The 27,822-nt window shown below is 56.6% G+C and overlaps 1 protein-coding gene and 1 long non-coding RNA gene across 2 annotated transcripts in view; one reads left to right on the top strand and one right to left on the bottom strand.

Annotated features, from left to right (window-relative positions):
* Positions 1 to 18,336, top strand: part of LOC119112241 (tyrosine-protein phosphatase Lar-like) — a 43,201-nt gene extending 24,865 nt beyond the window's left edge. The window contains 19 exon segments of the mRNA XM_037236338.1: positions 1,015 to 1,119; positions 1,578 to 1,675; positions 2,082 to 2,257; positions 2,949 to 3,075; positions 4,468 to 4,612; positions 4,943 to 5,065; positions 5,067 to 5,162; positions 11,023 to 11,160; positions 11,666 to 12,044; positions 12,568 to 12,734; positions 12,992 to 13,186; positions 13,691 to 13,860; positions 14,286 to 14,523; positions 14,879 to 15,079; positions 15,530 to 15,748; positions 15,979 to 16,154; positions 16,445 to 16,565; positions 16,894 to 17,040; positions 17,607 to 18,336. Coding sequence (XP_037092233.1) covers positions 1,015 to 1,119; positions 1,578 to 1,675; positions 2,082 to 2,257; positions 2,949 to 3,075; positions 4,468 to 4,612; positions 4,943 to 5,065; positions 5,067 to 5,162; positions 11,023 to 11,160; positions 11,666 to 12,044; positions 12,568 to 12,734; positions 12,992 to 13,186; positions 13,691 to 13,860; positions 14,286 to 14,523; positions 14,879 to 15,079; positions 15,530 to 15,748; positions 15,979 to 16,154; positions 16,445 to 16,565; positions 16,894 to 17,040; positions 17,607 to 17,951 — 3,366 coding nt within the window. The 3' untranslated portion in view covers positions 17,952 to 18,336.
* A 7,448-nt stretch (positions 18,337 to 25,784) lies between these two features.
* Positions 25,785 to 27,617, bottom strand: LOC119113223 (uncharacterized). The gene is made up of 2 exons (XR_005095859.1): positions 27,559 to 27,617; positions 25,785 to 26,078 (listed from the first exon to the last, which is right to left on the bottom strand). It is a non-coding gene; the product is annotated as an uncharacterized LOC119113223 (long non-coding RNA).
* Between the last annotated feature and the right edge of the window lie 205 nt (positions 27,618 to 27,822).

The following is a 27,822-nucleotide window of genomic DNA, read 5'->3' as shown; positions in this document are numbered from 1 at the left end:
TAAACAAAGAGCGATTGGCAGCCATTACCAAGGTACCGTGCCTACCTGAGAATTAGAATGCCCGAACATACGTGTACATGCAGGCGACTTGAAGCAAATAGACATCACGCGTCACGCTTTATTTGAACATGTAAGCAAGTTGAAGTAAACAGGCATCAAACATCGCGCAACAATTATGCGCGCAAACGATTTCAATTGAACAGGCAGCGCGCGTCACGCGACAGGCATCACTTACACATGTAAACGATTTTAAGCTAGCACACATCACACATAAAGGCACGTATCACACTCGCATAATCGGCCATGGTGGGCCCTGTATGCTAAGATTTGGTCGCCGACTTTTTATAAGAATTGATTCACTTATTTTCCTGTCTGGGTGGTCCTGTGTTCTGTAGATGACTTTGAGCTCTAAAAGAGGGATAGGGTCCACACTTCCCTCGATTTCAGCCTGAGCGTGTTTTGCCAAAAAGTAGTCACCGAAAGGGGTATTCCCTGTTTTGGTTTTAGCGCCTCGCAAGTGTTCATTATATCTCAAACGAATAGGGCGCATGGACTCCCCGGCATACACTATGTCCCTCCCATGTTTTTCACAAAGCGCACACTTGATTTCGTAAACCACGTTTTTTTGCGTGCAAACCCCTCGGAGCCCAGAACTGCATACATGGCATCTGTTGCCACCCGGGGACTTTGGCTTCGAGATGGAAGATTTCACCACAGACTTTTTAAGCTTGTTGTTTTTCCAAGCTACGCGTACGCCCAGTTTTGATTTTTAACCAATGTTTTTCCTGGTTTTTCGGAGGAACGAGGCTCATACTACTGCATTATCTATGTGACTAATGTTCCTCTGTGATGCACTGAAGAACTTACGGAATGAAAAAGAATTTGGAGCGTTTGCGCGATCTGAGGATGTGGCAGGGATGACGTCACCGATCACGTCACCGTGTGCCAGCCTGGTCCTGCTGGGCGGCCGTCCGCCTGGCGCCCGCCTGACGCCTGTGCCGCGCCGCTCGGCAGGGCAACGGCCGCTCGTCCCGGCCGCGACGCTACGAGATCCGCGACGGCGAGGCGGCCGACTACACGGCGGCCGACCTGCAGCCCAGCACCTCCTACCTGTTCCGGGTGGGTGGACGCGCCGGCCGCCGGGCTCTGTCCCACGCCTCTGTTCGCCCCGGGCCTTGGTCGGCTGGTGGGAGAGGTGGCGGCGAGAGACATGAGATATCGCCGGGAGAAGGGGTGGATGCTCCGGCGGCTGTTGGGTGGGCGTGGTGTTGGGTGGGCTGTTGGGTGGGGTGGCGTGGTCGTGCGGTGTCATGCGAGCGCACGCAGGGTTGTCGGTGTCGGTGTTGACGTGGTGCGCGGACAGCGCTGCTGGCCTTGCAACGAAAGCAAGCTACATGCGCTGCCTGGGTCGTCGCAGTCTACTCTGTAAGCTGGCCACCAGTTGGGGTGATGGCCGACCGGTGCCTGTGGTGTGCTCTGGTCGCTCCGTGCGGTGCTCTCCTTGGGCGCGGCCGACCATCGTCTGACGCCTGCGGCCGTGTCGGCGAGCCTGAGCTGTGTCGATGCGCCGCCGCCAGGTGTCGGCACTCACTCGCAAGGGGGACGGCTCGCGCAGCGACGCGGCGCGCGCCACCACACAGGGCAGCGTGCCCAGCCAGCCCGACGTGCACATCAAGTGAGTGGCTGCGGTGCGAGCGGCGCCCGCAGTGTGCGCTGCACCGGACCGGCTCTTGGCGGCGGCGAGACGTCCCTGGCTGAAATCGTGCGCTCTGACCACGGTTGATGAGTACTGCAATGAGTGCTGTCTTGATGGGTACTGTAATGAGTACTGTGTTGGTGAGTACTGTAATGAGTACTGTGTTGGTGAGTGCTGTAATGAGTACTGTGTTGATGAGTACTGTAATGAGTACTGTGTTGGTGAGTACTGTAATTAGTACTGTGCTGATGAGTACTGTAATGAGCACTGTGTTGATGAGTACTGTGGTCGTGGTGCTTCAGGGAAATGCTGAAAGCCGGAAGAGTGTGGACCGACAGTGGGCGCCAGCTCGTCAGGGACTGACCGATGCGCACGTGTCCGGCAGAGTGATCAAGGAGGAGGAGCGGGTGACGCTGGACGTGGAGTGGTCTCGCCCGACCGAGACGCACGGTGTGTTACTCGGCTACCGGCTGCGCTACGGCCGGACGGGCGACGCCGCCAGGCTCAGGGAGGTCACCATCGCCGGAAACACGACCCAGTACAAACGGCTCAGCGGCCTGGGTTAGTCTGCCCTCGAACGGCCAATTCGCATGTCTCCTCTCCGCCCCGAACCGCCACCGCCCTCGTGGGTGGGTGTGGGTGTGAGCGTGAGTGTGAGTGTGAGTGTGGGTGTGGGTGTGGGTGTGGGTGTGGGTGTGGGTGTTGGTGGGTGCGTGTGTCCGCGTACGCACGCGCACACGCATGCACGCGCGCGCTTCCGGTGGCGTAGCTGGCAACGCGCTGTCGTGCGCCCTTCTCGCACCGCCGTGTACCGGACACGTGCCCGCCGAGTCCTGAGTCCCGGCGTAAGTACTGTCGTGGTTCCTGTAGTGAGTCCTGTCATGAGTCCCGCCGTGAGTACTGTCGTGGTTCCTGTAGTGAGTCCTGTCATGAGTGCCGCCGTAAGTACTGTCGTGGCTCTTACAGTGAGTCCTGTCATGAGTGCCGCCGTAAGTACTGTCGTGGCTCCTGGAGTGAGTCGTGTCTTGAGTCCCGCCGTAAGTACTGTCGTGGCTCCTGCAGTGAGTCCTGTCATGAGTCCCGCCGTAAGTACTGTCGTGGTTCCTGTGATGAGCCCTGTCATGAGTCCCGCCGTACGTACTGTCGTGGTTTGTGTAGTGAGTCCTGTCATGAGTCCGGCCGTAATTCCTGCCGTGAGTCAGACCTGAGTCGGTTGGCTGGCCCGAGCTGAGCCGTCGCGGCCGGCCGGCAGAACGTGGCGTCGAGTACGAGTTTCGCGTGAGCGGCCGGAACGACGTCGGCCACGGCCAGGAGCAGATCATCACGTACAACGCGAGCGAGGGCGCGCCGTCCGGCCCCGTCACCAACGTCACGTTCAGGTGGGTGGCGGCCGGGCGGGGCGCCGCTGCCGACGCGCCAGCAGTGGCGACTCAGTACCTGGCCAGCTTAGCCGCCAGGAAACATGGTGTGTGGGCTGTGGGGGAGGAAGGGCAGGAAGTAAACAAATTTGCCCTTTTCAATGACCAAATTTGACCAAACGACCAATACATTTCTGAAATGGGCACAAAATGACCATTGCAGTCGGCGCGCCCTAAAACACCAAGACACAACAGTAGCACCCTGTGGTTTTTTCTGGGTTCATGCATTTCATATAATGTAATCAATGAATCTATTGATGTCCTACGATTGTTTTCTCTAGCTTTTGCGCAGAATTGTACTCCTTAACATTCTGGATGCCTTTTTAGCCATTTATTGTATGTTGTTGCTACAAAACTACAGGATGTCAGCGACAATTGTTCGGAGATGATAAAATACATTCTTACATATAGTATTTGTTATTCTGCGGCTATGCTCGCTTTGGGGGCATTTCGGACCATTGTGTGCTTTCGGCTCCAAAACACGCCTAATTTGCCAATGTACCAATCGTTGTTGGCGCCAGCGGATTTTGCGCTTAGCGAGGAATGTAATGCGATCTTGGTACCTTGTCTCGTGTGGTCTTCCGCGCAATAATGATTTACTCGAGTCGCTTCCGCTCTCGCTATTGACCCTTGGCTGGGATGACTTGCGGTCGGTGGTAGCGGCCCGCCCAAGGTCACATGAGGCTATAGGGCGCAGTGGACTGTGCCGAGGATTGTGACACGCCAAACTTCCGCACAGAATTCTGCCTTTGACCTGAAACTTTACGATCGCCTGGTGAGACCAAGGTTCACAGAACATGGGCTGTTTAGCGTGAACTTACGGACGCCAGAAACCCATGCCACCTTAATGCTCCGATGAAATGAAAAAATGAGATGAAACAATAGTAAAACGGGTCATATAAAAGGGTAAAACAGGCTCACAGGTTCACAGGTTCACAAACAGATAAAACGGGTTTAGGCCACATTTGCATTGGGCGAACAGATCGCTGCAGGTATTGCGGCTAGAATGGGAGCGGGCTTTGCTGTGCCGTGTCCACGTAATTAAAAGCTCATCCTGGCGGCCTCCATTCGGACCTCTCGACGTGCCTGATCCGTTGTCACGCACGGGGGAGCACGCGGCTGTCGGCCATAAGTAAAACCGGGACACGGGTTTGCGGATGACGACGCGTTTGCCACAGGTGCTGCTGGTGCTAGTTTTTCGGCGGGCGATGTCGGACTGACCGTGCCCTCCCGCGGGTGATGTCGTGCCCTCCGGCGGGTGATGTCGTACTGACCATGCTCTCCGACGGGTGATGACGTGCCCTCCGGCGGGCGATGTCGGACTGACCGCGCCCGCCGGCGGTGTGTCGCCAGATTTCAGGCGACCGATCGGGTGGCGTTCACCTGGGATCCGCCGCGATCGGACCAGCGAAACGGCAAGATCACCGGCTACAGTGTGCAGCTCCACAAGGAGGGCAACCTCGACCACGTGGAGCGGATGCACCCCAACGACACCAAGGTTTGCGACATCCGGTCCCGTGCGTGCCTCCCATCTCTTCCCTGTCCTGGCATGGCTGGCAGAGGCCGACGCATTAGGCCGACTCCGGCTGGTATAACAAACTGAACTTCAGTGCTTGAGAGCTAGTCCAGCACTGCTCTCACACTGTCAGATAAGTATGGACCCTTTTCGTGCGGGGCCTCGTTGGCGGCCGCGGTGATCAAAGAACGCCTTTGTTTTAATCGTCAGGTGTTCGGTGTACCGTGACGTACGGTAGCGTTGCGAGCGATGGCGGCGCGCTCTCCTCGGCGTGCAGTCGTGCTGCCCGTCAGGCCGCCGTGTGCCGTGCAGGTGGTGTTCACCAAGCTGGAGGAGAGCACGGCGTACGTGTTCCGGGCGCGCGCCAACACGTCGGTGGGCGCCGGGCCGTGGAGTGCGCCCTTCTCGGTCAGCACCGAGAGTGACCTGGTGCGGCCCGCCCATCAACCTGCGCGCCATGGCCACCAGCTTCTCAAGCGTCGAGGTGTGGTGGGAGCACGTGCACACCGCCACACAGATCGTCGGATACCAGGTCAGTAGGCGAGACCCGGGGCCGAGACGGCGCCACGCCGCGGCCGCCCAACCGGCGCGAGCGTCATGTGGCGGGCGGGTATGTCTGTTGGTGGGGTGGGGCCGCGGCTCATCGCAAGCGTTCGCTTCGTCTCCGATGCCATACGTCCTGTCCATCTCCTGTTTGCTGTCCGTAAAGGGAATATTCCACATTGGAAGATATGGAATCAAGCATCAGATTTGATGAAATAAGCTCATGTATTACTCTCGTTATGTTTTTAATTGGAAAAGATTGCTCTAGGCAACAAAGCTTCTTTTTTTGTAAAGATGCTCATCGATAGATCACCTTTTGATTACGTCATGAAACGCTTGTGTGACGGCACTCACTAGTTCTTCAATCCCCCGGCAGTTAGCCTCCCGGGTGGTGATGATGGCTGTGTGCTGAACCAAATATCGTTACGACGGGACTCGCGACATGACAAATAGCGTGCTCGTGTTTTGGCCCTTGCTGGTGTTCTGGCATATTGTTTTCCGTGATTCTAAGCTGTGTACTTTATTGACCTCTCGGCTATAGCGCTTTTCTTAAGTTTGTCGATTACAGGTCTTTTTCCGCACTAAATAGGCAGGATGCATGACTTCTTGTATTTCTCAGCACAAAACGTAATTCGTGAAGAATATCCGACCGACCCTCTTATCGTCTTATCGTATTTCTTACATCATCTTGCATGCTCGCAATGCCCCGCTTGTCCGGGGCAGGGTGCATACATCAGTCGCGTGTTGGCCGAGCGGCCCCTGCAGGGATCCTCGACCTGGCTCTCCCTTACACAACATTGAGTGAGAGCCAGTTGACGGCCGTTATATCTGGCAAGCGCACTCACGAGTGTTACATGTGAATGGCTCGACAATTATATTTGCTTGACCTTGAACGCCGCGTGGCCAGTTGAATGGCAGGATTTGAATGACACTGTGCCGTCAAGGATGGCTTGGCAATCTTGAAATAGTTGGCACGAAGTAGTATGTGCATTAGGGTGTCATCAGTAACAAAACCAAGTGAGACAAAGAAGTTTTCGCGCAGGGGTCCAAAAGTACACGACGTAGCAAAAGTTATTATCAAAAACTTAATTTCGTGACGCGCGAGACGACCAAAATATCGCTGTAAACTGATGCCCGGCGTTGCAGTCACCCAGTCCTGGGCGGCGTCCGCCACCGCAGGTAACACCAGGCCGTGGGCGGCGAGTGTTACAAAATACCAGTGCGTATGGAAGCGATGCTACCGAGCGCTCCTTAGACTGTCGTACGAGATTGTCTCGGTCTAAGGTCTAATATGCGGATCCGACATTGGCCGATTGGTTCACGTATGGCGAAAACTCTACGTGCTGTTGAGAATGAGCTCGCACGGGTATCTTCGTTAGTGCTGCTTTAGATTTTCACTTCTCAAAGACAACTCCCGTGATGCAAACAATACCATGCACAGCATATGACTCAGAATATATTGTTTGTGTACAACTTAATGCATATAGCAGCTTGTACCAGGTGAGTACAGAGGGGAAGGGGTAGGGTGCCCCCATGCACAGCTTACTCCCGGCCGAGCCTGCGTATTCGATGCACCGGCCCAAACAGCAACTGCTCACAGACTGGAAACCCAAAACGCCTGTTGGCAGAGATCGCGCGGTAGCAGAAATACCTTCGCAACTGGGCTCCACATATTGCCGAAGCTCCAGCTCCAGTCGCAGACGTCCTCGGCAGTGCGGCGCTGCGTCGCACTCCTAGTGTGAACCAGATAGGGCAAGATGGCCAGCGGTGTCTGCACTTTGTACCGCAGCTCGTAGTCGCCGACGTCTCGCATTGGAGGCTGTGTGACTGGTCCGTGCCAGGGAATCAGTTCGGTGTACCTCACGTCCTCGAAGTTTACCGCTGAGATGGCGAAGACCCTGGGCTGAAGAAGACCCTCGGTTTGCTGCTCACGAGCGGCGCGACGATCGGAACCGCGTGTTCACGGACCATGCGGTTCTCATCCCACACAATGTCCAGCAGCAGCTGTTTCGGACGGACCCAGCACCCGCTACGCTGGATGACTATGTGTGCTGCGGCAAGTCGCGGAGCCCCGCGATGTTTCGGGACAAGTTGCGTAAGCCAAAGTCGCAGCCGCTGTTTTGCCGGATGGCGGACCATACCGGCACATAGTGGCCGACCACGCACTGGACGAGGTCCTGGAGAGCGTTGCTGGAGGTCTCGGTAGGGATGTAAGCTAGGAGCAGGCCAGCGGCCAGTGTCAACCATCTGAAGACAAAAGTGAATATATTAGAACATTTTGTTGCGAACTGAACATTAAATCGTACAAAAAGTGTTGCAGCTGTTTATTGAATGCAGTTATGCCGATATCTAGAGTCTTTAAATGTGACGGAACACGTATCAACAAATGTACTAGTAAGCATGAACCTACGAGCAAGTGATGCGACGTGCTACGGCCCAAGGTATGATAACAAGTAACTGCTCAAAAGTGAGCGCATGAAAGGTCAATCGGTGCGAGGTCAGTTTAAACACTCCTGTTGTTAATTCGGGGATAATGCGTTTTCATATTTACCTGACGTGGTTCCATGTTCCGATTTGTCGCTGGGCTGCCACGCTTTGGACAGAGCCGTTTTGAACGTCGGAGGCCAGAAGGTACAGCAGCTGCTAGCTGGTGCCGAGCTGCTGGATCAGGTCGACCGGCAGGTTTGGCACGTGCCCGGCATAGGCTTGAATGCCACAACGTCCCTCTCCCAGACCTCTCCGGCACAGGTCTTGCCGATGGGTTTAGAAAAGAATCGATCCCGCGGTCGTGCCGTCCAAGGTCAGCAGTAGGTGGAGGAGGTTCAGCTCGTTGCCGTATAGCTGGCAGATGAACCGGTTTACGGGTGACTCGGTGGTCAGCTCAAGCAACCGGAACACGTCGCCTATCGTCTCGGTGTTGACGACCGTGCCATCGCAGCCGAGCACATTGGTGTGACCGTCGCACTGCGGGCTCACGGAGCGTAGGTCGTTGAGCAAGTGCAGGGTGCGGCCGAACTCGGGCGTAAAATGAGTCAGGTAGTGGCTGCCGGGCTCAGCGATGGCAACCACGTGTTTTTCGACGGCATTCGTCAGGCTCCGTGTGGTTCATGTAGTTCCTGTCTTCACGGCCGTCGAAGTAGAGGATGACTCATGGATTGCTTCAGCATTTTAACGAGCCGTCTCCTATCTCGCCCTGCATCTTGCGCAGCAGATCTTACGATCTACGATATTATATTTCAAGTACCCAGTCCGTCTCTGCTGTCTTGTTGAAAGGCGATGATAGCAGCAGCGACCCGTTGCGAGCCACCATAGCTGTCAACCGCCAGAGCGGTGTTAGATCGTTAACGCCATAATCTACAGTGGCAGCGGTCTCAACAGGAACGAACAATCAGTCTCGTCGCCACCTCCTACCATGTACGGAACCGTGCAAGAATCCGTGCTCTCAGCTGACACGCCAGCGCTGAGACCACTTGGTCCCGGAGCAGGCTTGGGGTCAGCACTAGCAGCTAGCGCTAGGTCAGCGGCGGCACGGGCTCAGCAGTCGACGGGGAAGGCGACTCAGGTTCAGCAGCAGACACTGCCTCAATGGCGGCCGAGCCACGACGCCCCTGGAGTTGTCTGGCCATCCTCCGCGCCTCGCAAGCCTCCCTAGTCACAATCGTATCCCGGTCATATGACCCCAGGGTAAGCTTCCGGTACCTGCACTGGTCCTTCATGGCAACCTCCTCCTGGTACACTGTGCAGGCAACTGGGCATGGGAAGCTGCACTGAGGCTTGCACTTGTATTTTGCGACATCAAAAAGGTTGCTTCATTTCGCGGTGGCGGCGTTGCTGCGTCACTCTCTTTCTTTCGTTGATTTCTTGTTGATAGCTCTGTTGGGCTTATATGAATCCCTCTCGGTCAATTTTGTCAGGTATTTTGAATCATGGACAGGGATCGTTTCGTTGGTCCACAGCACCCTAATTTCTATCGTCGTGGTTTTGAAGATGGTATTAGTGAGATTCCTCTTCGATTCGCTCAGCCACCTGATGTAGCTCAAGGCTTTCCCGTAGTCGGCTGTTAGTGGTGGGACGGTAGGGCCGAGTGGCTTATCACAAAATGTTTTTTTTTTTACGCGACCGTGGAGTCTTTGGCATGCTTATGCAAGTAATTGTTCGAAAGAAATATTTCTATACCGGAAAAACTAAACGAATAAACCCATATCGCACACACAACAAGCATAGAAATTGCAAACCAACATCACAATGATGCGTTAGCAACCGCAAACTTAAATCTACCTCGGTCTGCTCGCGATACATATTTGGTTGCACCGAAAATTAATGTCCTTTAATGAAAAGTCGCCTAAGCTATTTGGCAATGTTTTGCTGGTGCTCTTCGTGATGTTCATTTCATGCTTAATTCAACAGGTGCCAGTCGTGTAGAAAGTGGCAAGTTTGAGGCTTGTTGGAATAAGATCCCAGTGCGTAAAGTTGGTGGCGCTACTATCGAATACGATTTTCTTGGCCTGTAAAAAGAAATTGCTCTCGCGTCACGAATATTAACATTGGTGCGGTGCGACAGAACTGAAAACGTATCATTAATCCGTGTGTCAAGGAAAAACTTTTGTCTCAGTTGATTCCAAGAGATTTGCCCCCACGATAACGCACCGTAATGTACATTCTCGCGGGCGGGCGTGTAGATCAGAAACTGGCGGGGTCTATGTCGTGAGAATAACAGGGCTGTGAACTAAGCCGAATGCTCTCCAAGCATTTCCGTTCAAAACCCCAGACGAATGTGGAACAATCCCTTTAAGCATCTGCATCTGTATGTCGGTGAGGAGGCACGCCTGTCGTTACACTATCCGGCGCCTCAGAGTGCTGCCGTGCGGTCGGGTCCTCGGGCGGGGGCGGTCGGGTCCTCGGGCGGGGTCCTCGGCGGGGGCGGTCGGGTCCTCGGGCGGGGGGCGGTCGGGTCCTCGGGCGGGGGCGGTCGGGTCCTCGGGCGGGGGCGGTCGGGTCCTCGGCGGGGGCGGTCGGGTCCTTGGGCGGGGGCGGTCGGGTCCTCGGGCGGGGGCGGTCGGGTCCTCGGGCGGGGGCGGTCGGGTCCTCGGGCGGGGGCGGTCGAGTCTCGGGCGGGGGCGGTCGGGTCCTCGGGCGGGGGCGGTCGGGTCCTCGGGCGGGGGCGGTCGGGTCCTCGGGCGGGGGCGGTCGGGTCCTCGGGCGGGGGCGGTCGGGTCCTTGGGCGGGGGGCGGTCGGGTCCTCGGGCGGGGGGCGGTCGGGTCCTCGGGCGGGGGCGGTCGGGTCCTCGGGCGGGGGCGGTCGAGTCCTCGGGCGGGGGCGGTCGGGTCCTCGGGCGGGGGCGGTCGGGTCCTCGGGCGGGGGCGGTCGGGTCCTCGGGCGGGGGCGGTCGGTCCTCGGGCGGGGGCGGTCGGGTCCTGGGCGGGGGCGGTCGGGTCCTCGGGCGGGGGCGGTCGGGTCCTCGGGCGGGGGCGGTCGGGTCCTGGGGGGGCGGTCGGGTCCTGGGCGGGGGCGGTCGGGTCCTCGGGCGGGGGCGGTCGGGTCCTCGGGCGGGGGCGGTCGGGTCCTCGGGCGGGGGCGGTCGGGTCCTCGGGCGGGGGCGGTCGGGTCCTCGGGCGGGGGCGGTCGGGTCCTCGGGCGGGGGCGGTCGGGTCCTCGGACGGGGGCGGTCGGGTCCTCGGACGGGGGCGGTCGGGTCCTCGGGCGGGGGCGGTCGGGTCCTCGGACGGGGGCGGTCGGGTCCTCGGACGGGGGCGGTCGGGTCCTCGGGCGGGGGCGGTCGGGTCCTCGCTCGGCGGCGGTCGGCCGCCGTGGTCGCCCTGTGGACCGTGACAAGCCGGACGGCCGCCAGGTGTTCTACGCCATGGCGCCCGGGACGGACCTAGACGCCTGGTCGTTCAAGAAGGTGCCGATCACCACGTCTGCTGAGCTGAAGAACCTGGACAAGCACGCCCAGTACGCCATCGCGGTGGCCGCGCGCAGCAAGTCGGTAAGCGACGGGTCGGGCGCGACTTAGAGGCGTCCGGGGCTGCTGGCCAGGTAGCTCTGGCCGGCCACCGGCTCCGAGTCCGGTCAGGGATGTGCTGGTGGTCTATGTGGTGCCACTTCATTTTGTTTCGGTGTTAAGCACAGAACCCATAGTGTGTGGGGCGTGTTTTGCCAGGAAGGCATGCTGTCTTCGTCCCGTTGTACGAGACCGAGTATTGCATGCGCGTCAGAATGTCCGTGAGCAGCAGTCTCACAAATGTCTGATGTGGCCGTGTCGACACGATTGCTGTTGGACTGTATTGAAAATCACACCACTTTTGAAATAAAACGCCTGGGCTGGTCCTCGAACCTGACCCTCTCCCTGGACATGACCCGCTCCCTAGACCTGACTAGCGACTCAGACCTGACCCGGTCCTTGGACCTCACTCGTCTTGGACCTGGCCCGCGGCGTCTGCCCCCAGGGTCTGGGCCGTCTCTCGGACCTGATCCGCGGTGTCTGCCCCCAGGGTCTGGGCCGTCTCTCGGACCTGATCCGCGTGCGCGTGAATCCAATCGACGTGCCGCTGAACCTGCACGCGCTCAACGTGCGCGCGCACGGCATGTCGCTGACGTGGCGCCGGCCGGCGCACCTTGACCCGCGCAACTACCGCATCCGCTACGACGCTGTCAAGGAGTTCCTCGATGCCGAGGGCGTAACACAGTCGCGTCGCATCGAGCCGCGCTCGCTGATCCTGGACGCCAAGCGGTGCGAAAAGAGGAGCGTCTGCCGCAAGCAGATCGAGGACCTGGAGCCGTTCACCACGTACACGGTGAACGTGACGGCCGTGCCCGACGACAACGGCTACCGCGCGCCGGCCAAGATCCGCGTCACAACTCAGATGGCCGGTAGGTCAGGCGCCAGCGGCGGCGGCGGCGGCGACGCTGCGCGTCTGACTGAGTGGGAGGAGTGAGGGGGCTCTGCGCGGCAGACGGACGACGGGAGGTGTTCTAGAGCGCGAGAATCGGCCCCAGGTGACAGATCGTCCGGGGCGGAGGCGCTTGTACGTTATGGCCCTCATTGTGAGATGGGAAGCCTAGTCAGCTGCTTTCACGAGCCTTTTCTGACTGTGTTGTGGCGCTGGCGTGATCGGGAGGCTTGTTCATGTCACTGTCGTTGGCGATAGACGACCAACAACCGCTCAATCGTGCTCGTTTGTCACGTGGAGCCGGTACGTCGCTAGGTCAGCCCGATGGTCAGAGGGACGTGACCTGCACATGTGACCGCCGTTCGGTGACCGGCCTCCCTGCACAGCCAGACGACTGTATCACTGTCAGCGTGGACTGTGTCTGACGCGCACGCCTTCCGCTGTCCTTGCCGTGATTGGTCTGTTGTGCGGCCGGCCTGAGTGCCGTCTGCGCGTCTCTGCAGCGCCGCAGCCGATGGCGAAGCCCGACCCGCTGGGCGTGCGCAACCAGAATGTGATGGTGATCCTGCCGCGTGCCTCGGAAGAGTACGGCCCCATCTCGCACTACCTTGTCGTGGTGGTGCCTGAACACGACGTCAGGGACCATCCGGATTCGCACAGCACAAAGAAGGTGAGCGGCGGCGGCGCGGCGGGCGCTGCCTCGCTGCAGCGCCCGCCGCGCAGAGCTCACAGCCGGCAGCGCGGCTCGAGCAGGCCCAGCTCGCGGCTGAAGGGTCGAGCCGGGCCGACGTCCGCCCTCGCGCTGCTCTCGCCAGCAGCCGCAGGCCGAGCGCAGGCGGCCGACCGAAAGCGCGCATGTGGCAGGCGCCGCGCGGTCGGCACCCTGCCGTCGACGCCGGTCGGTCACTCGGCCTCTCCCGCCGCCAGATGGTGGAGGCGAAGCGCTCCGAGCTGATGCCCAACTACCGGCCGTACATCACCGCCATGTTCCACCAGCGCAGCATCCCGTACACCTTCGCGCTCGGGGACGGTCGCAAGTACGACGGCTTCGTCAACAAGCCGCTGGAGAAGGGCAAGAAGTACCGCATCTTCGTGCGTGCCGTCGTGGACATGCCGGCGGAGGTCAGTGGGGGGGGGGGGGGGGGAGGTGCGGCTCGTGTGGCTGAGGCAGCTGAAGCAGGCGGCGGCGGGTGCCACTCCTCATTGGCGACTACGGTGCCGTGACCAAGACACTGTCCGGCTCGGATACGTCTCTTGGCTTTGGCCGGAAGAGGTAACCGACGGTTTGTTGCGTGGTCTTGAGTGCCGGTTTTACACGGCTGTTGAGCCGCCATATGCTGTGGTGCCGTCTGTGTCAGGTCTGTGGGGGACTGTGCAGCTGAGTTCCGTCTGTCGGCCTCTGTAGCGGCCGGGCATCTCATCCTGCCCACTGTGCTGCTGTCAATCTGACGTGACTTCCTCCGGCTTTCGGTAGCCGTCCGCGTCCAGTCCGTACTCAGAACTGCCCTGTCCACACTCCACGTGACCTGACCGGAGCCGTCACCTCGTGCAGGACCTGTTCACATCCAGTCCGTACTGCCCTGTCCACACTCCATGTGACCTGACCGGAGCCGTCACCTCGTGCAGGACCTGTTCACGTCCAGTCCGTACTCAGAATTGCTCAGTCTGGACATGAAGCGGCCGCGGGCGGGCGCGTCGTACTCCTCGTCCAGCCTGGTCTGGGTGGTGGGTCCGACGGCCGTCGGTCTGTTGCTGCTCATCATCCTGGTGCCGTACATCGTCATCGCCGCCAGGAGGTGAGTGGGCCGAGCGTCGCCGCTCCGCTGCCGCGCGTGATTCGGTGGGACGGGAAGCCGGACGCCCCGGAGCCCAAGGGGGCGCGGCGTGGCGACTGCAGGCTGGGGCGCAGGCGGGGTCGTGATGAGCGGCTTGAGTTGGTGGCACGGCCTGCTGCCAGCGGTACTGGCGATCTGCGACTAGATATATATCACACCAACCTGAAGCAGGGGCAACGGAAGTAGCCTTGACCATTCAATGACCTACGTTTTGTATTGGTCTCTGGTCGTGCTTCCCGGTATGACCAGAGCACAGCAGTTGTGCTCAGCCTTGGCTTAGGTCTGCCCTGGTTGTCTGGTTAACATGATCGTGACCTGTCCATTGGTGAGCTCTCTGGCGTTCTCTTCACCGGACCAGATCTGTCTGACGTCCCCTTCCGCGCCAGGTGTGGCAGGCGGCGCCAGTTGCAGAGGTCGCCAGAGCCAGCCACCGTGATGAAGCCGCCGATGTGCGACATGGCGGCGCCGGCCAGACACTCGCAGACCGACCCGGCCGAGGTCCGGCGCCAGAACCTCCAGACGCCCGGCATGATACCGCACCCACCCGTACACGTTAGCCAGCTGGCCGACCACGTGGAAGCGCTCAAGGCCAACGACAACAGCAAGTTCTCGCAGGAGTACGAGGTGCACCCCCGGGGGACTCGGGGTTGCACGGCTTGCACGGCTCGTACGGCGAGGGAGTTGGGGCGGGTGGACGCGTTGGGGTGAGATGAGCGGCTCATGTCGGTATGGGGGTCATGCCGTGGCGAACGTGACCGATCTGTGACACGCCGCCTCCCGCCGCGTGGGCGAACGTCACCGACCTGTGACACGCCGCCTCCCTCCGCGTGGGCGAACTTCACTGATTTGTGACACGCCGCCTCCCTCCGCGTGGCCAAACGTCACCGACCTGTGACACGCCGCCTCCCGCCGCGTGGGCGAACGTCGCATTCTGTCCGGAGTCCCACTGACCGCGCCGCTCCCATCGCTCTGTCGGCAGTCGATCGAGCCGGGTCAGCAGTTCACCTGGTTCAACTCCAACCTGGACAAGAATCAGCCCAAGAACCGATATGCTAACATATTAGCGTACGACCACTCGCGCGTGGTGCTGCAGTCGGAGGAGGGGCTGGCGGGCAGCGACTACATCAACGCCAACTTCTGCGACGGCTACCTCAAGCACAATGCCTACATCGCCACCCAGGTGCGTCTCGGCCGCCGGAGGGGAGGGGACATCGGCTTCAGCGAGGTCGTATGGCATCATTTCACTGCTCTGGGCGTTCTGTTCATGATGGGAACTGTACATGTGCTGTATGGAACTGTAGGGAACATGATGGGACCCATGATGGGAACTGTAGTGAGCGTTGAGTCATTCAAACGCATTTGTGTCGTCCCTTGTGAGGCTTGTATGTACTGTCGCCGTCAGCCGCTGCTGGGCTGGGGTCTGGGTGCTTTCGAGACCACCGGTGGCTGAGGGGTGCTTTGTCTGAACCCGCCGTACCTGAACCCGGTCGTGTCGACACCCCACCGTGTCTGACCCCTCTGTGTTTGAACCCCGCCGTGTTTGACCCCCACCGTATCTGAATACCGCCGTGTTTGACCTGGTTGTGTATGAACCCCGCGGTGTTTGACCGCACCACGGCCGGTGCCGCAGGGCCCGCTGCCCGAAACGTTCTCCGACTTCTGGCGCATGGTGTGGGAGCAGCGCAGCTTCACTATCGTCATGATGACGCGCCTGGAGGAGCAGGCGCGCATCGAGTGCGATCAGTACTGGCCCACCAAGGGCACGAAGTCGTACTGGCCCATCCACGTGACGCTCACAGACAGTCAGGAGCTGGCCAGCTACGTGGTCCGCACCTTTCAGCTGCAACGGGTACGTGCCGTCCCGCGTGAGCCCGCGTGTGACTGGCGCCGCGTGAGCCCGCGTATGACTGGCGCCGCATGAGCCCGCGTGTAACTGGCGCCGCGTGAGCCCGCGTGTGACTGACGCCGCGTGAGCCCGCGTGTGACTGACGCCGCGTGAGCCCGCGCATGACTGGCGCCGCGTGAGCCCGCGTATAAATGGCTCCGTGTGAGCCCGCGTGTAACTGGCGTGATCGGCAGGCCGATTCGCTGGAGCGGCGCGAGGTGCGCCAGTTCCAGTTCACGGCATGGCCTGACCACGGCGTGCCCGACCACCCGACGCCGTTCCTGCTGTTCCTGCACCACGTCAAGGCGCTGAACCCGGCCGACGCCGGGCCGATGGTGACGCACTGCTCGGCTGGTGTGGGCCGCACCGGGTCAGTGGGCGACCCGCTGAGCCGCCGGCAGCCCCGCGACAGCACCGAGCCGGCCACGGTGGGCCTCATCGCTCCGGCAGAGGCTCGGGTCGCGTTGCGGGCCGTGTTGCTTGTAGGGCTGCCCTTATGTTAGCCGTGACATCTTATTCACAAGTCGTTGGCGGGGATTGGCGGCGCTCGCAAGTCTGGGGTTCAGCGACGCGCCGCCGCCGCTTGTCGGGCGACAGATGTGCGGCGACGCGCGCGTCCACGCAGGAGTCACGGCGCTGACGGCCGCCTCCGGACGGCAGGTGCTTCATCGCCATCGACAGCATGCTGGAGCGCATCCGCTCCGAGGCCACGGTTGACGTCTACGGTCACGTGACTTGCCTGCGAGCCCAGCGCAACTACATGGTGCAGACCGAGGACCAGGTGCGCGCCGGCTGAGGACACGGCCGCGCTCCGTCTCAGAGCGCGGCGCTCTGAGACGGACACTGCGGGTGTGGCAGAACTCCTAGGTTAACGCGGAACTCTTCGTCTGGAATGTGTTGGCCGTGTTCCGATGTGGTGGTGGGTCATGCCAGCGGTTGGCTGCCCAGTGAAAGTTCCGTTCGAACTGCGTCACCAGCATCTTCCCCGGCTGGTCTGCTCGCCAACCCAGGTCTGTCCTGATGCTGATGCTGGTGCAGGCTGTCACGTGCTGTGCTGGGCGCCGGCTCGGCCGGCCCCCCGCTGACGTCAGCCACGGCCCTGCCGCCAGTACATTTTCATCCACGACGCGCTGCTGGAGTCGCTGGTGGCCGGCAACACGGAGGTACCGGCACGTAACCTGCAGGCCTTCACATCGCAGCTGCTTCCGCCGACCGGACCCGGCGACAACATCACCGGCATGGAGCTCGAGTTCCAGGTGCGTGCGGCGCGCGCCGAGCGGCGGCGGCTCCGTCTCCGGCCGGCCGGGCCGTCCTGGCTCCGGTCAGGCATGGTACCGGCTCCAAACTTGCTTTCATACGTCACGCGCAGTGAGCGCCCCTGTGCCTTGCGTCCGTATATTTCTGAGCGTATCTTTGACACTGGTTCCGGTGCTGATCACACCTGGTTCCCTAAAGCCGTGTTTATCACGTCATCGCGATAGCGCGAGTATAATTATATATGGATGCACCAATGGGTCTATAGCAGAATGACCCGATACACCTGAGCCGGGCAAAACAGTGAACATAAAACGCGCTGACTGCGGCGGTAGAACAGAGAGGCAACAGACGTATGCTCTGACTTCTTGCACCTGAAGCTAAACCGTAATCAGCACGCTGGAGCCGTGGATACCGGTCCCTCGGTGCGTCCGCAGAACGGACCGGGCCTCGGCGGCTGAGAGGAGTTCTGACTATCCGTCGGTGAGTCACATGCGTGGACTTCATTGTCACTTGTTGCCCGTCGTGTGGTTCCGTAACGGGTGCAACGGCGCGCCCCGCCCCGCAGGATCAGCACTGGACTGGTCCCGCCCCGCAGGATCAGCACTGGACTAGTCCCGCTCCGCAGGATCAGCACTGGACTGGTCCCGCTTCGCAGGATCAGCACTGGACTGGTCCCGCCCTGCAGGATCAGCATGTACCGACGGCGTTCGCGTACCGAGCGGCGCTCGAGTGCCTCAACACGCTCGACCACGTAGTGCTCGAGCGTGAGCCGCAGCGGCGATTGAGCGAGCGAGCCTGCCGGCCGGGCGCCTGCGACGGTGCCGACATATCAGGGCGGCGCGGCCGACTGCAGCAGCACCGCCGCCAAGGCCCACATTTCCCCTGCCCGCGACCGCCATACGTGACGTGATACGGCGGGCGGCCGGGCTCAGCCATGCGCACAAGGTGCTGTACACAAGGCCGCTGTACATACGCCCGTTGGCATAACGAGAGGTAACGTGCCGCGCCGCGGTGCGGTGCGCCAAACATGTGTAAGATGTTGTGGCGGCGTGCCCGTCGCACATATCAGTGACGCCCGCCTGATGCATGTTCGCTAGCCGCGTCCCGGGCTCCGCTGCCGAGTCGACAGCCGGAGCACGGTCCTGATCTTTCTTCTGCGTTTTAGATTATCTGTACGCTGCATTTTGTCGGCGAGACGGTTCGAAGGGATTTTATTTGCACATGGTGTTCGTCTCCTCGTGACGTGTCGGCGGCTGGCGTCACGGCGACGGTGGCGGCGCCGCCAGGCCCTGCGTGCCGGGGGCCGCTCGTGCGGCCCGTGTGGTCGGGCGCCGCGCGTCCGGCTGCGAGCGGACGCCCGCGCCAGCGCCGGCGCCGGCCGCCCTGCCCCCGCTCCCCGGCCCGTCGGCCGCCCACACCCGATCAGTTTTGTAATAGCATGTTTCTACACAGACATACATTGTATTTTTGAAGAAGGCGTCGTCTTCTGAGAACGCGTTGCTTGGAATTCAGGAATGTATTTCTGACTGATTGGCGTGATCCAGCGGGCAGTGCAAGACACACTGCAACAACTCGAACGGAGCGGCACGAGTTTGCTGGCGGTGTTTCTCTCACTTGATTTATTTGAACGTCATCACTTAGCGACATCGCTCAACGGACACGGTCTTAAGCGGCGACGCCACACACCGAGTGTCGATCTAAAAACCGAATAGTGCCGAAAACAACGCGAGCACATGTCTGCACCACAAGCCATGCCACCGGTCGCTCCAGCATTGTGTGTGTCGGTGACACGTGCCGAGGCCTGCGCCTTGTCGGTGACACATGCCGAGGCCTGCGCCTTGTCGGGACAGGAGGGATCACGCGGAACGAGCGCGATCTAGCGCGACCGGCCTGCCATGAACGGCACGGGCAGCGCTTGGTGCCGTCATCTGGCGATGTGTTCGGACGGTACCTGACCGTGGTCGGACTTCGCGGCTCACGAACACATCACGACCGGGCCGGCCGCACCCAGCCCTCCGTCCATCCGTCCGCTGGCGGGGGCTCGGACGGAGCCAGTAGGCAACCAACAGGGCCGAAGTCTGACGCCGGCGAGCCGGCCTGCTTCGCTGGCGTGCGCACCGGGCATCCGGGCATATTACTCGCTGTTGAGCATGCTACGTTCTATGTTTGCCAGCAACCACCCCTTTCCTGGCAATTTGCAAGTTTTCCTGAAATAACTGAATGAATTAAATAGACAACGCAGTTGTTCCATCGTACATACGTAAGCGTACATTCACGACGGACAACAGCTCATAGCAACGTAAAAACTATCACATCCTTAACAGCAGGTGATGAACTCTACTTGGGCAGTGAGCGACTGAAGAAGACTGTATGCGACCTCGACAGTGTGTGACTGAAGAAAGCTATATGCGACCTATTGCCAAACAATGCGTTAACAATATGTTACCTGGCAGACAGACACCAACGTGGTTGGACAGCGGCACGAGACACGAAGCCAACAGTGAGAGGCGACCCTGCGGCACGAGACACGAAGCCGACAGTGAGAAGCGACCCTGCGGCACGAGGCACGAAGCCGACAGTGAGAGGCGACTCTGTGGCACGAGACACGAAGCCGACAGCGAGAGGCGACCCTGCGGCACGAGACACGAAGCCGACAGTGAGAGGCGACTCTGCGACACGAGACATGAAGCCGACAGTGAGAGGCGACTCTGCGGCACGGGACACGAAGCCGACAGTGAGGGGCGACCCTGCCGCCAGTCGACTCGGCGCGAGTGGCAGGAGTGAGTGCACTGTTGTCGAGAGCGCACCGGGTCAGCGGCGCAGCAGGCGAGTGGCGGCGCCTCTCCAGCAGCCTCAGTGGCCACTGACGCCGTTCGATACGCCACTGGCAACGCCGTTGGAGGCGGCCGCCGCCTGGTCGGTGGTAGCCGCCGTCCCGGCGTCGCAGTCGTCCTGGCAGCCGCGCGGGTTCATGGTCCGCCAGCGCCACATGTCCCGACCTGCGGGGAACCCGGCCGGCCAGGCCCGCCGCCGGCAGCCGACGGCGGGCCTGTTGGCATTCAGTTGGCATTGTGTCCACCCTAAGCATGAGGCCGACAGAAATGCGAGACGCATTCACTTATCTATCCATACGTGCTACCCACAGTAGCATTAACGACGCGCCGGTCTCGTCGTGCTGGACATTGCATTCTATGGCATATGCCAAATGAACATGACAGTTTAACTCATGACATGTTTCAATGAGCTCAAGTTCCAACAAGTAATAAGAGCATAAGATCGCAAAGCGTTCTGAGTAGGTTAGGGTTCCTACGCTTGTGACATTGATGCTTGGAATGGGCACAGCTACCTTGTCGAATACTGCGTTGGCTTTCTCGGCATCGAGCATGTCGCATTGTTAGGTGAGCTTGCCAGTGATTTCTTCCACCCGCTTCAAAGCTGGAACCTTCCCCGCGCCCGTGTGCCTGTACGACGAGTCAACGGGAGGCATATGAGGGGGGCACTCTCAACACAGACAGAGGGGCTCCTGCAGCGGTGCGTCTGCACGACCTGATGGGGGGAGGGAGGGCTCTCAGGACAGGTAGAGGAGGGTCTCTCCTGCAGTGGTGCGTATGCACGCCTAGACAGGGCATCAGTCGTCCTCGGTACAGAGAAAACGCGATGATCCCAATCACTGGCGAGTCCATCAGGGAGGAGGGGAGGCAGATCAACATTTGCATGTCGATAGGGGCCGAGCAGGATTAGTAAGGTTGTCAGGTATTAAGGTCGCACCCAGCGCTGAACAATTTTGCTTGGGCACGCTCACAACTTCAATACAATATTTTCTGGTGCGCAAAAAGGGTGCAAAAATAGTGGAATACAATGTGCGGCACTGTGTGAGCTTCCAGACACAGAGGCAGAGCTTTACAACGCACTTGAACGTGAAATGCTGGCCAAATTCACACCCTCAGCAGTGTCGGCCGTTACAATGCACACTTTACCAGCATAAGGTGATATTTCGGGTCGTGAGTACTTCCTGATCCATTCTTGAATGCGGATAAAGCAAATCCCTTCGCATACCGCTCTTCTCGACAGCTGCACCAAGACAACATCGCATGTGTGCCATTGTGGACGCGTCGGCTGCAGACGCCGGCACAAATACAGACACGGGCGGAACAAGGACCGGCAAAAACGGCTACAAAGCCTGCTATGTCTACGATAATCCACTCGTATGCAAGAATCGGCCGTGCAATACAATATCTTGGCACATTCGATGCAAACCAACGTCGGCTGTCACCGGCATCAACGAAATGTGGCTGAGATTCCAGCAAATATCAAAATGTACAGGTACACAACTGAAAGCAATCAACGTAAGCTTCTACTTCGACGAAAGTCGCTGGTAAGAGAGCTGGCTAAAACTGGTATAAACAAATGAACATATATATGCATATGTATGTATATATATATATATATATATATATATATATATATATATATATATATATATATATATATATATATATATGTGTGTGTGTGTGTGTGTGTGTGTGTGTGTGTATACATATCAGGATTATGGGGCCTTTCCGTGGGGCGGGGCCTCATTTCGTTTTATGCTTGACGTCGAGAGGTTACCTGGTTCGATGAGGGCGGACTGATGTTGCCGTTACAATTAATTTTAACTATAATGCTGTTGCCGCTACAACTTATCCACGCAATGACAAGCGGCCTCAAGTGTTGCGCCTGTAAATATCTCACTGCTGGACCTTTGTGCAAGGCACCATTCACAATCTCGGGCTGACACTGCAAATGATGGGCCCCACAGCTCAGCCGCTGCGTGAATCCATATTACACTGAGCACCAATGATGACCTGACTGCGTGGGAGCAGGGAGCGCGCACTGACCCGGAACGCAAACAGCGCCACTGCAGGTACCGTCCGGCGGCAAACAACGGTACAAGGTGTGCTAGGCCGAGGCAACAAACGAGGCCACAAACGACTCTTTCGCTCTTGACCCCGGATATATCGACTGCACGCACTGCTCCTGACAGCCTTGGAACTGGACCGCGGTGCGCGACCCAAAAACATCAGTTTATAATCTACCGTTAGGTTACTACGAAGTGAAACGTCCACAGCCATTAAGGCGAGCTAACTAAAGGTACCGCTTGCGAAGTATGAACCGGCTGCTCGCTCGTGCAAAAAATAATATTCGTGTTAGTAATCGCCGTCCACAATGTTTTTCCAAAGGTTCAATTGATGATTTAGATATGTGTGCATATATGTGTGCATGAATAATATCAATGCATATATATATATATATATATATATATATATATATATATATATATATGCGTGTGTGTGTGTGTGTGTGCGTGTGTGTGTGTTGTACTGCCTTAGTGATCCAGATCATATCGCACACGACATGTGCCGCAACCGAAGGCAGTCTCGGCAATCGGTCGGTCCACAATGTTGACGGGCCGGGCGGCGAAAGTGATGCCGTTTCCACGCTTCACCCGACAGTGTCGTGACAGTGACGACGACAATGACGACAGTGTCGTCACGGAAGACTGAGAGGGAGAGTGCGTGCACGTGGCCGACGGCCGCATTACAGAGAGTAGTGTTTCACGTAGCTTGCAGGGTCCGGCGCAATGCTCCGCTGGGCGGGAAGGCGCTGTGCCATTGCCCGACGTCTGCAGCCACAGCGTGACGTCACCGCACAGCTCGGGTCCGTATCATATTGTCCAAGGTACAGAATGTCCAAAGGTACAGAATGTCCAAGGTACAGAATATCCAAAGTACAGAATGTACAAGGTACACAACGTTCAAGATGAGAAATAACTTCCAAAATGGCGCAGAGTGGAAGGGACCCGTTTCATATTGCCCAATGCATAGAGTGTCCAAGGTACAGAATGTCCAAAGTACAGAATGCCCAATGTACGTATTGTCCAAGGTACAGAATGTCCAAAGACCAAAGCTTCCAAACTAGTTCCTACAGCGGCCGCCAGGGTATGAATGATCGCCCCTATTGGCAGGCAGCGTTGCCCCGCCCGGCGCCGGCCGCGCGCATACATTCGACACCATTACGAAGACCACGTGCGTGAGGCTGGCTGGCCGGATTGCTAGCTTAGTAACAGATCCATGTCCGCTCCACGACGCAATGGGGCCGGCTGGAGGTGTCGCGCCGAGCATTGGTCGCTGATTGTAAAAGCTGAGTCCGGTAAGGTTTGCCTCCGTTCTAGGCTGCTAAAAAGCATTGAAAGCAGGCGGAATATGAAACGGAATTATAGCCGCGCTATGCCCGAAAATATAATTGTCGAAATCGGCACCATCAGTGGGCAATTCTGGATGCCGATCTTGACTGCTCAATTGTCAGTGTAATGCAGACATCATAAGTTCGGGTTAAAAAGTTCAAACAAGTTCAAATAGCAAATAAGCTCGATTTAATCGTTTCTGGCATCATACACTAGCATTGCGGTTACTATGGGAGGAGTTTTCAACAATAGCAAGCTTACATCAAAAGTGTTTCATGGTCAGTAGTGAATATCGTTGAATAAGGGTGAATGCTCTTCAATATGCTATTAAAGAAACACCCCATATCCAGCGCGTGCGGAAAGCTGAATTTGAAGTAATAGATGACCAGTACCAAGAATTTGGTCAAGGTGTTCAAGACAATGACTAAAGCACCATTTCTAGATGGGCTTCACATGAAAAACGCTGTTCATGTGACGTCCCAAGATGATGCATGCTTACTTGCCTCGATTTAAGTTGACGATTGCGCGTAACAATCTAAATATATGCATACTTGTCTCCTGGCGTTAAAATGTCTTCTTTACAACTAGCGTTTCTTGTGCACTGCTGCGTCTTTCAAACCACGCACGCGATGCGTTTACGTAATTCGACATTAGGTATACTTAACGTGTTTACCTGTCATGTTTTCCTCGCAACGATGTGCACACCTTCTGTATACGTGCACCACTGAGGTGTCCAATGAACCGGTCTGAAATCTTACGCTTCGATTATTCCACCTGAAGTGTCCCTGTACTTAGCTCCTGGAGATTTGATGCCTTATCCCATTTTTTCACCCCATTTTCAATCCTTTGGCGCATACCTGAGGATCTTCTACCCCCAACGGAACACTAGGGTTTCCTGGAGCGGTCAACTAGAATGAAATTCGGATGAGGACCGTTACGTTCCATGAGCGGACATGACTACTAGTGGCGCCGCGGCCGACCCTGGTGGGCAGGATATTGAACTAGTGTGTTTACCGCAGTGTTGTTGTCTCAGAAGTAAAATTTTGTGTTTGCGCGTGCGCCGTGTGCCATGGAGTCATAAATCATCATTTGCTAGTCCATATTTTGGTGCAGAATTTAATTCTTTACATGACGGTATTAAAATAGCTGTTAAGCTTTGAGCATGTCGTCGCCAAAGTAATTAAATCAGAACAATGTCAAGAGGGTTGCCACGTGTAAACTCAATTGCCGCGCGAAGCGCCCACGCGGAACATTCAAATTACGCAGCACCAGGTCGTTAAAATATCATATCATTTCATTGCTAGGGCGGATAATGATAGACAATTTAATTCCCCGTTTGATGGTGTTACGCATCTCCTGGTGTGATTTAGTATGTCGTCGCGAATTTCAGTTAAACTAATGGATATCACGGATGTCACCTGTGCGCAGGCCGTCCGTGATGTGGCGTGCGCGTATTCTGTCCTTGTCAGTGACAGGACAGTCGTGCGCAGGTCGACGCTTGTCTACAAGTTTTAACATTCATGCATAAATGCAGAAATGTATATGCGTGAATGGTTTTACGCATAAACATGAAAACGGTCAGGTGCAAATGTGTTTGCGCATAAACGTATGTATTGATGTGAGCTGCTTCACTACAAGGATAACGGGGCCCTGGTATGCTGATTCAGCAGAACCAGATAATGTGAAAATTAAAATATGTTCGGCATAGTCACTGCACTTTGCTGCCCCGCCCCCCCCCCCCCCCCCCCCCTTTGCACAACGTGTCCGAATCTGGTCACGGCGCCGCGTCTGTCTGCGCAGAAAATTGAAGGTCTTATTTCATCAATATGGCGCTTAGAATATAGCAAGTGTAACTCAGCACAGCCGTAGAATCAACAGACATAGCAAAAATCCAGGTTCTGAACGAAAACCAGTAAAAATAACGAGGTTTCTTTATTGCACACAAATTTGAAGGCCAACCATAACAGTTGGCGGCGGTGCCGCCGATACCACGACGACCCGCCTACGCGCGAGGGCGACACCACGGCTTGGGTGGCTGTCCAGCCCGGTCGCACCATCTTCCATGCGGCTGGGTCACTGGCCGCGTCTCCGTAGAGGCAGCGCTTCCTCGCAGCGTTCTAGAAAGTCTGCCTGCGATGTACAGCCGCCACGGCACACTCATGCATTGGACGCGCCCTTCTTTGACCCACAGAGCAGGTGATTCAGGACCCTTGCTCGCCTCAAAAGGATCTGCTTTGGGGCCTGTTTGAAGTTTGCTGCACTGAAGTATGTTGAGGTCACGAAATGATTTAGTTTTAATTCATTTTGTTGTTCAAAGGTACCTAGGCGACCCACACGTGAATTAATTTCATGACAGTGGTGGCCAAGAATACGGAGATAGGGCGTAAGGGCTCCAGTTCTGCGCTTATGCCACAAGGTCACTACCAGCCCATACCCATGTTCTCTCTCCTTTTCTTTCATCACATCACCCTCCATCACATACTCCTTGTCCTTTCTCATCTTCCCCACCCTTACAGTGCACTCAGAAGGCACTACTTTATTGGTATCTCCCACTGCACTAACACAACGCACATGCCATCCTTGCTGGTGTGTCTCACTATTATATAGGATAGTGTCCACACTTTTGCCCACAAAGTAATGAAGGTCTTTAAACAGAACTGGCAGACTGACAGTACACCTTGCTTTTTGCCGAACAGGAAAACAAAGAGCCTTGAAGATTTTGGTGTTTAAAGACTTGGCAACGAGAGCAAGAGATGGTTTGATAACTGTATTCTGAGGTGTCCCATAGAACTTCTGGGTGCTGATACTCTTCATCTGAAAAGGATGGAAAATGGTTCAGGAAAAAGCAAGCATTAAATGAACATCACTGTCACTCTGTACCACATGAGCTGTGAGATGAAAATGGTAGTCATGTTTATGGTCATGCAGGAGAGCAACTGAAATGCAGTGGAACATGCAATTGACTTGGCATTATGCTCTGTCCATCATAACATCATTGAAAAGAATGAAGTTCATAAAACTGAAGGAATTAAGAAATGAATAGTGTTTGTCATCAATAAAATCCAACAGAGTGAAAACTGGAAATGTCAAAACACATGGTGATACTTTTGCCATAATACACATGATACCTGCTTTTAATTGTCTTTAAAAAATTGGAAGTTCCCATGGATAATCAAACACCAACATAGGTTTGTGTACTGGCTAGAAGAAATGTAGCATTCGGTTGGGTTGGGAAATGCAAGCCTGACACAAGGCTCAGAAGCATGATCAATACAAGGACATTCAGTGGGCAATACTCCCTCAAAAGAGACCAACTTCATCCTACTGCAATGTAGCATCCAGCAAAATGTCAACATACATTGTACAGTGGTACCAAAGGTGCTCGAATGAATAAGGCCTTGCCAAACAGCTGAATGAGGTCAACAATGCAGTCAGCAAAAGGCATCTGCTGAATGGCATGGAGGTAAGATCAATGTGCAGACTGTTTGGTGCATGGGTGTGCCAGCGTAGCCCAGACCACGCTGGGCTGAAGTTCCTGATGTTTTGTTTGCATATGATCACCATCACAGCATTATGATTTCTTCAGTATTTCTATCAGACTTACTTCCCACATGGCAAGGTCAGAATTCTGAGGGGTTTCGTAGGTGCTGATACCATGGGAAACTTGTGCTAGAAACCTTAGGCTGCATAGCATTGATACTTTTGTCAAACCTGTTAAAAACACTTCCATGCAGTATGCAAAATTATAATTCATGAACATTCATTGCTTATTGGAGGCCATTAACAATGAACAGGCAACAGCTGAATCCCAGTCATTGCTCCTGCATATAAGTGTGCTGCTTCTGAAGCCAGAAGTCAGGTTCAAAAGGATTCAGATGTGTAGACCCTAGAAGAATGTACAAGATCAATTTAGTTTTAGATGTGGGCATGACCAGAAAGTGCTGGAATGTAGATTGTTGCCATGCGTGTTGGTATTATGATCAGGTGATGTATGTTGCAAATCAGACATTGCTAGCCTTTATGGTGTAAGCAAATGAAACACTCAATGTATGCACATGTTCGTTAATGCAGGCATACAGATATGCTGTTAGGTGTGAGATCCAATTGATGCTTAAAAGAAATTCTCAATTTTGTTTTGTTCGCAAAGACCTTGGTTCATCACAAACTAACTGATCTAACCTCATGCAATTCCACGGTAAGTATACCATGTTTTCACCCGTGAAAAAAATGACGAGGAAGATTGGATGATGCATCAGGGTATCGAAGGAGCATTCATGTGTGAAACAATACGCACCTTTCACCCATCTTCGCCAGACACGTCCCTCCTTGCTGCTGAAAAACCATGTCCACAACTCCAACGCGCGAAGCCGGAGCGGCGGCAACGTTATACAGGACGCACAAAGCACCCGCCGTTTCAGCGCCAATTATTAGCAACGTCTGTCGCAGGCGCGCCATACTCGTATTAAATGCTGGGAATTTATAAACGTCTTGATAATTATTTTCTTTCCTTATGCGCCCCAATGTCCGCAGGTATACGGCGTTTGAACTGTAACGCTGC

This window comes from Pollicipes pollicipes, unplaced genomic scaffold (assembly GCF_011947565.3).
Source record: "Pollicipes pollicipes isolate AB1234 unplaced genomic scaffold, Ppol_2.1 Scaffold_7261;HRSCAF=8764_pilon_pilon_pilon, whole genome shotgun sequence".
Classification (NCBI taxonomy): domain Eukaryota; kingdom Metazoa; phylum Arthropoda; class Thecostraca; order Pollicipedomorpha; family Pollicipedidae; genus Pollicipes; species Pollicipes pollicipes.
Note: the sequence above shows the minus strand (reverse complement) of the source record. Positions and strands in the feature narration are given on the sequence as shown.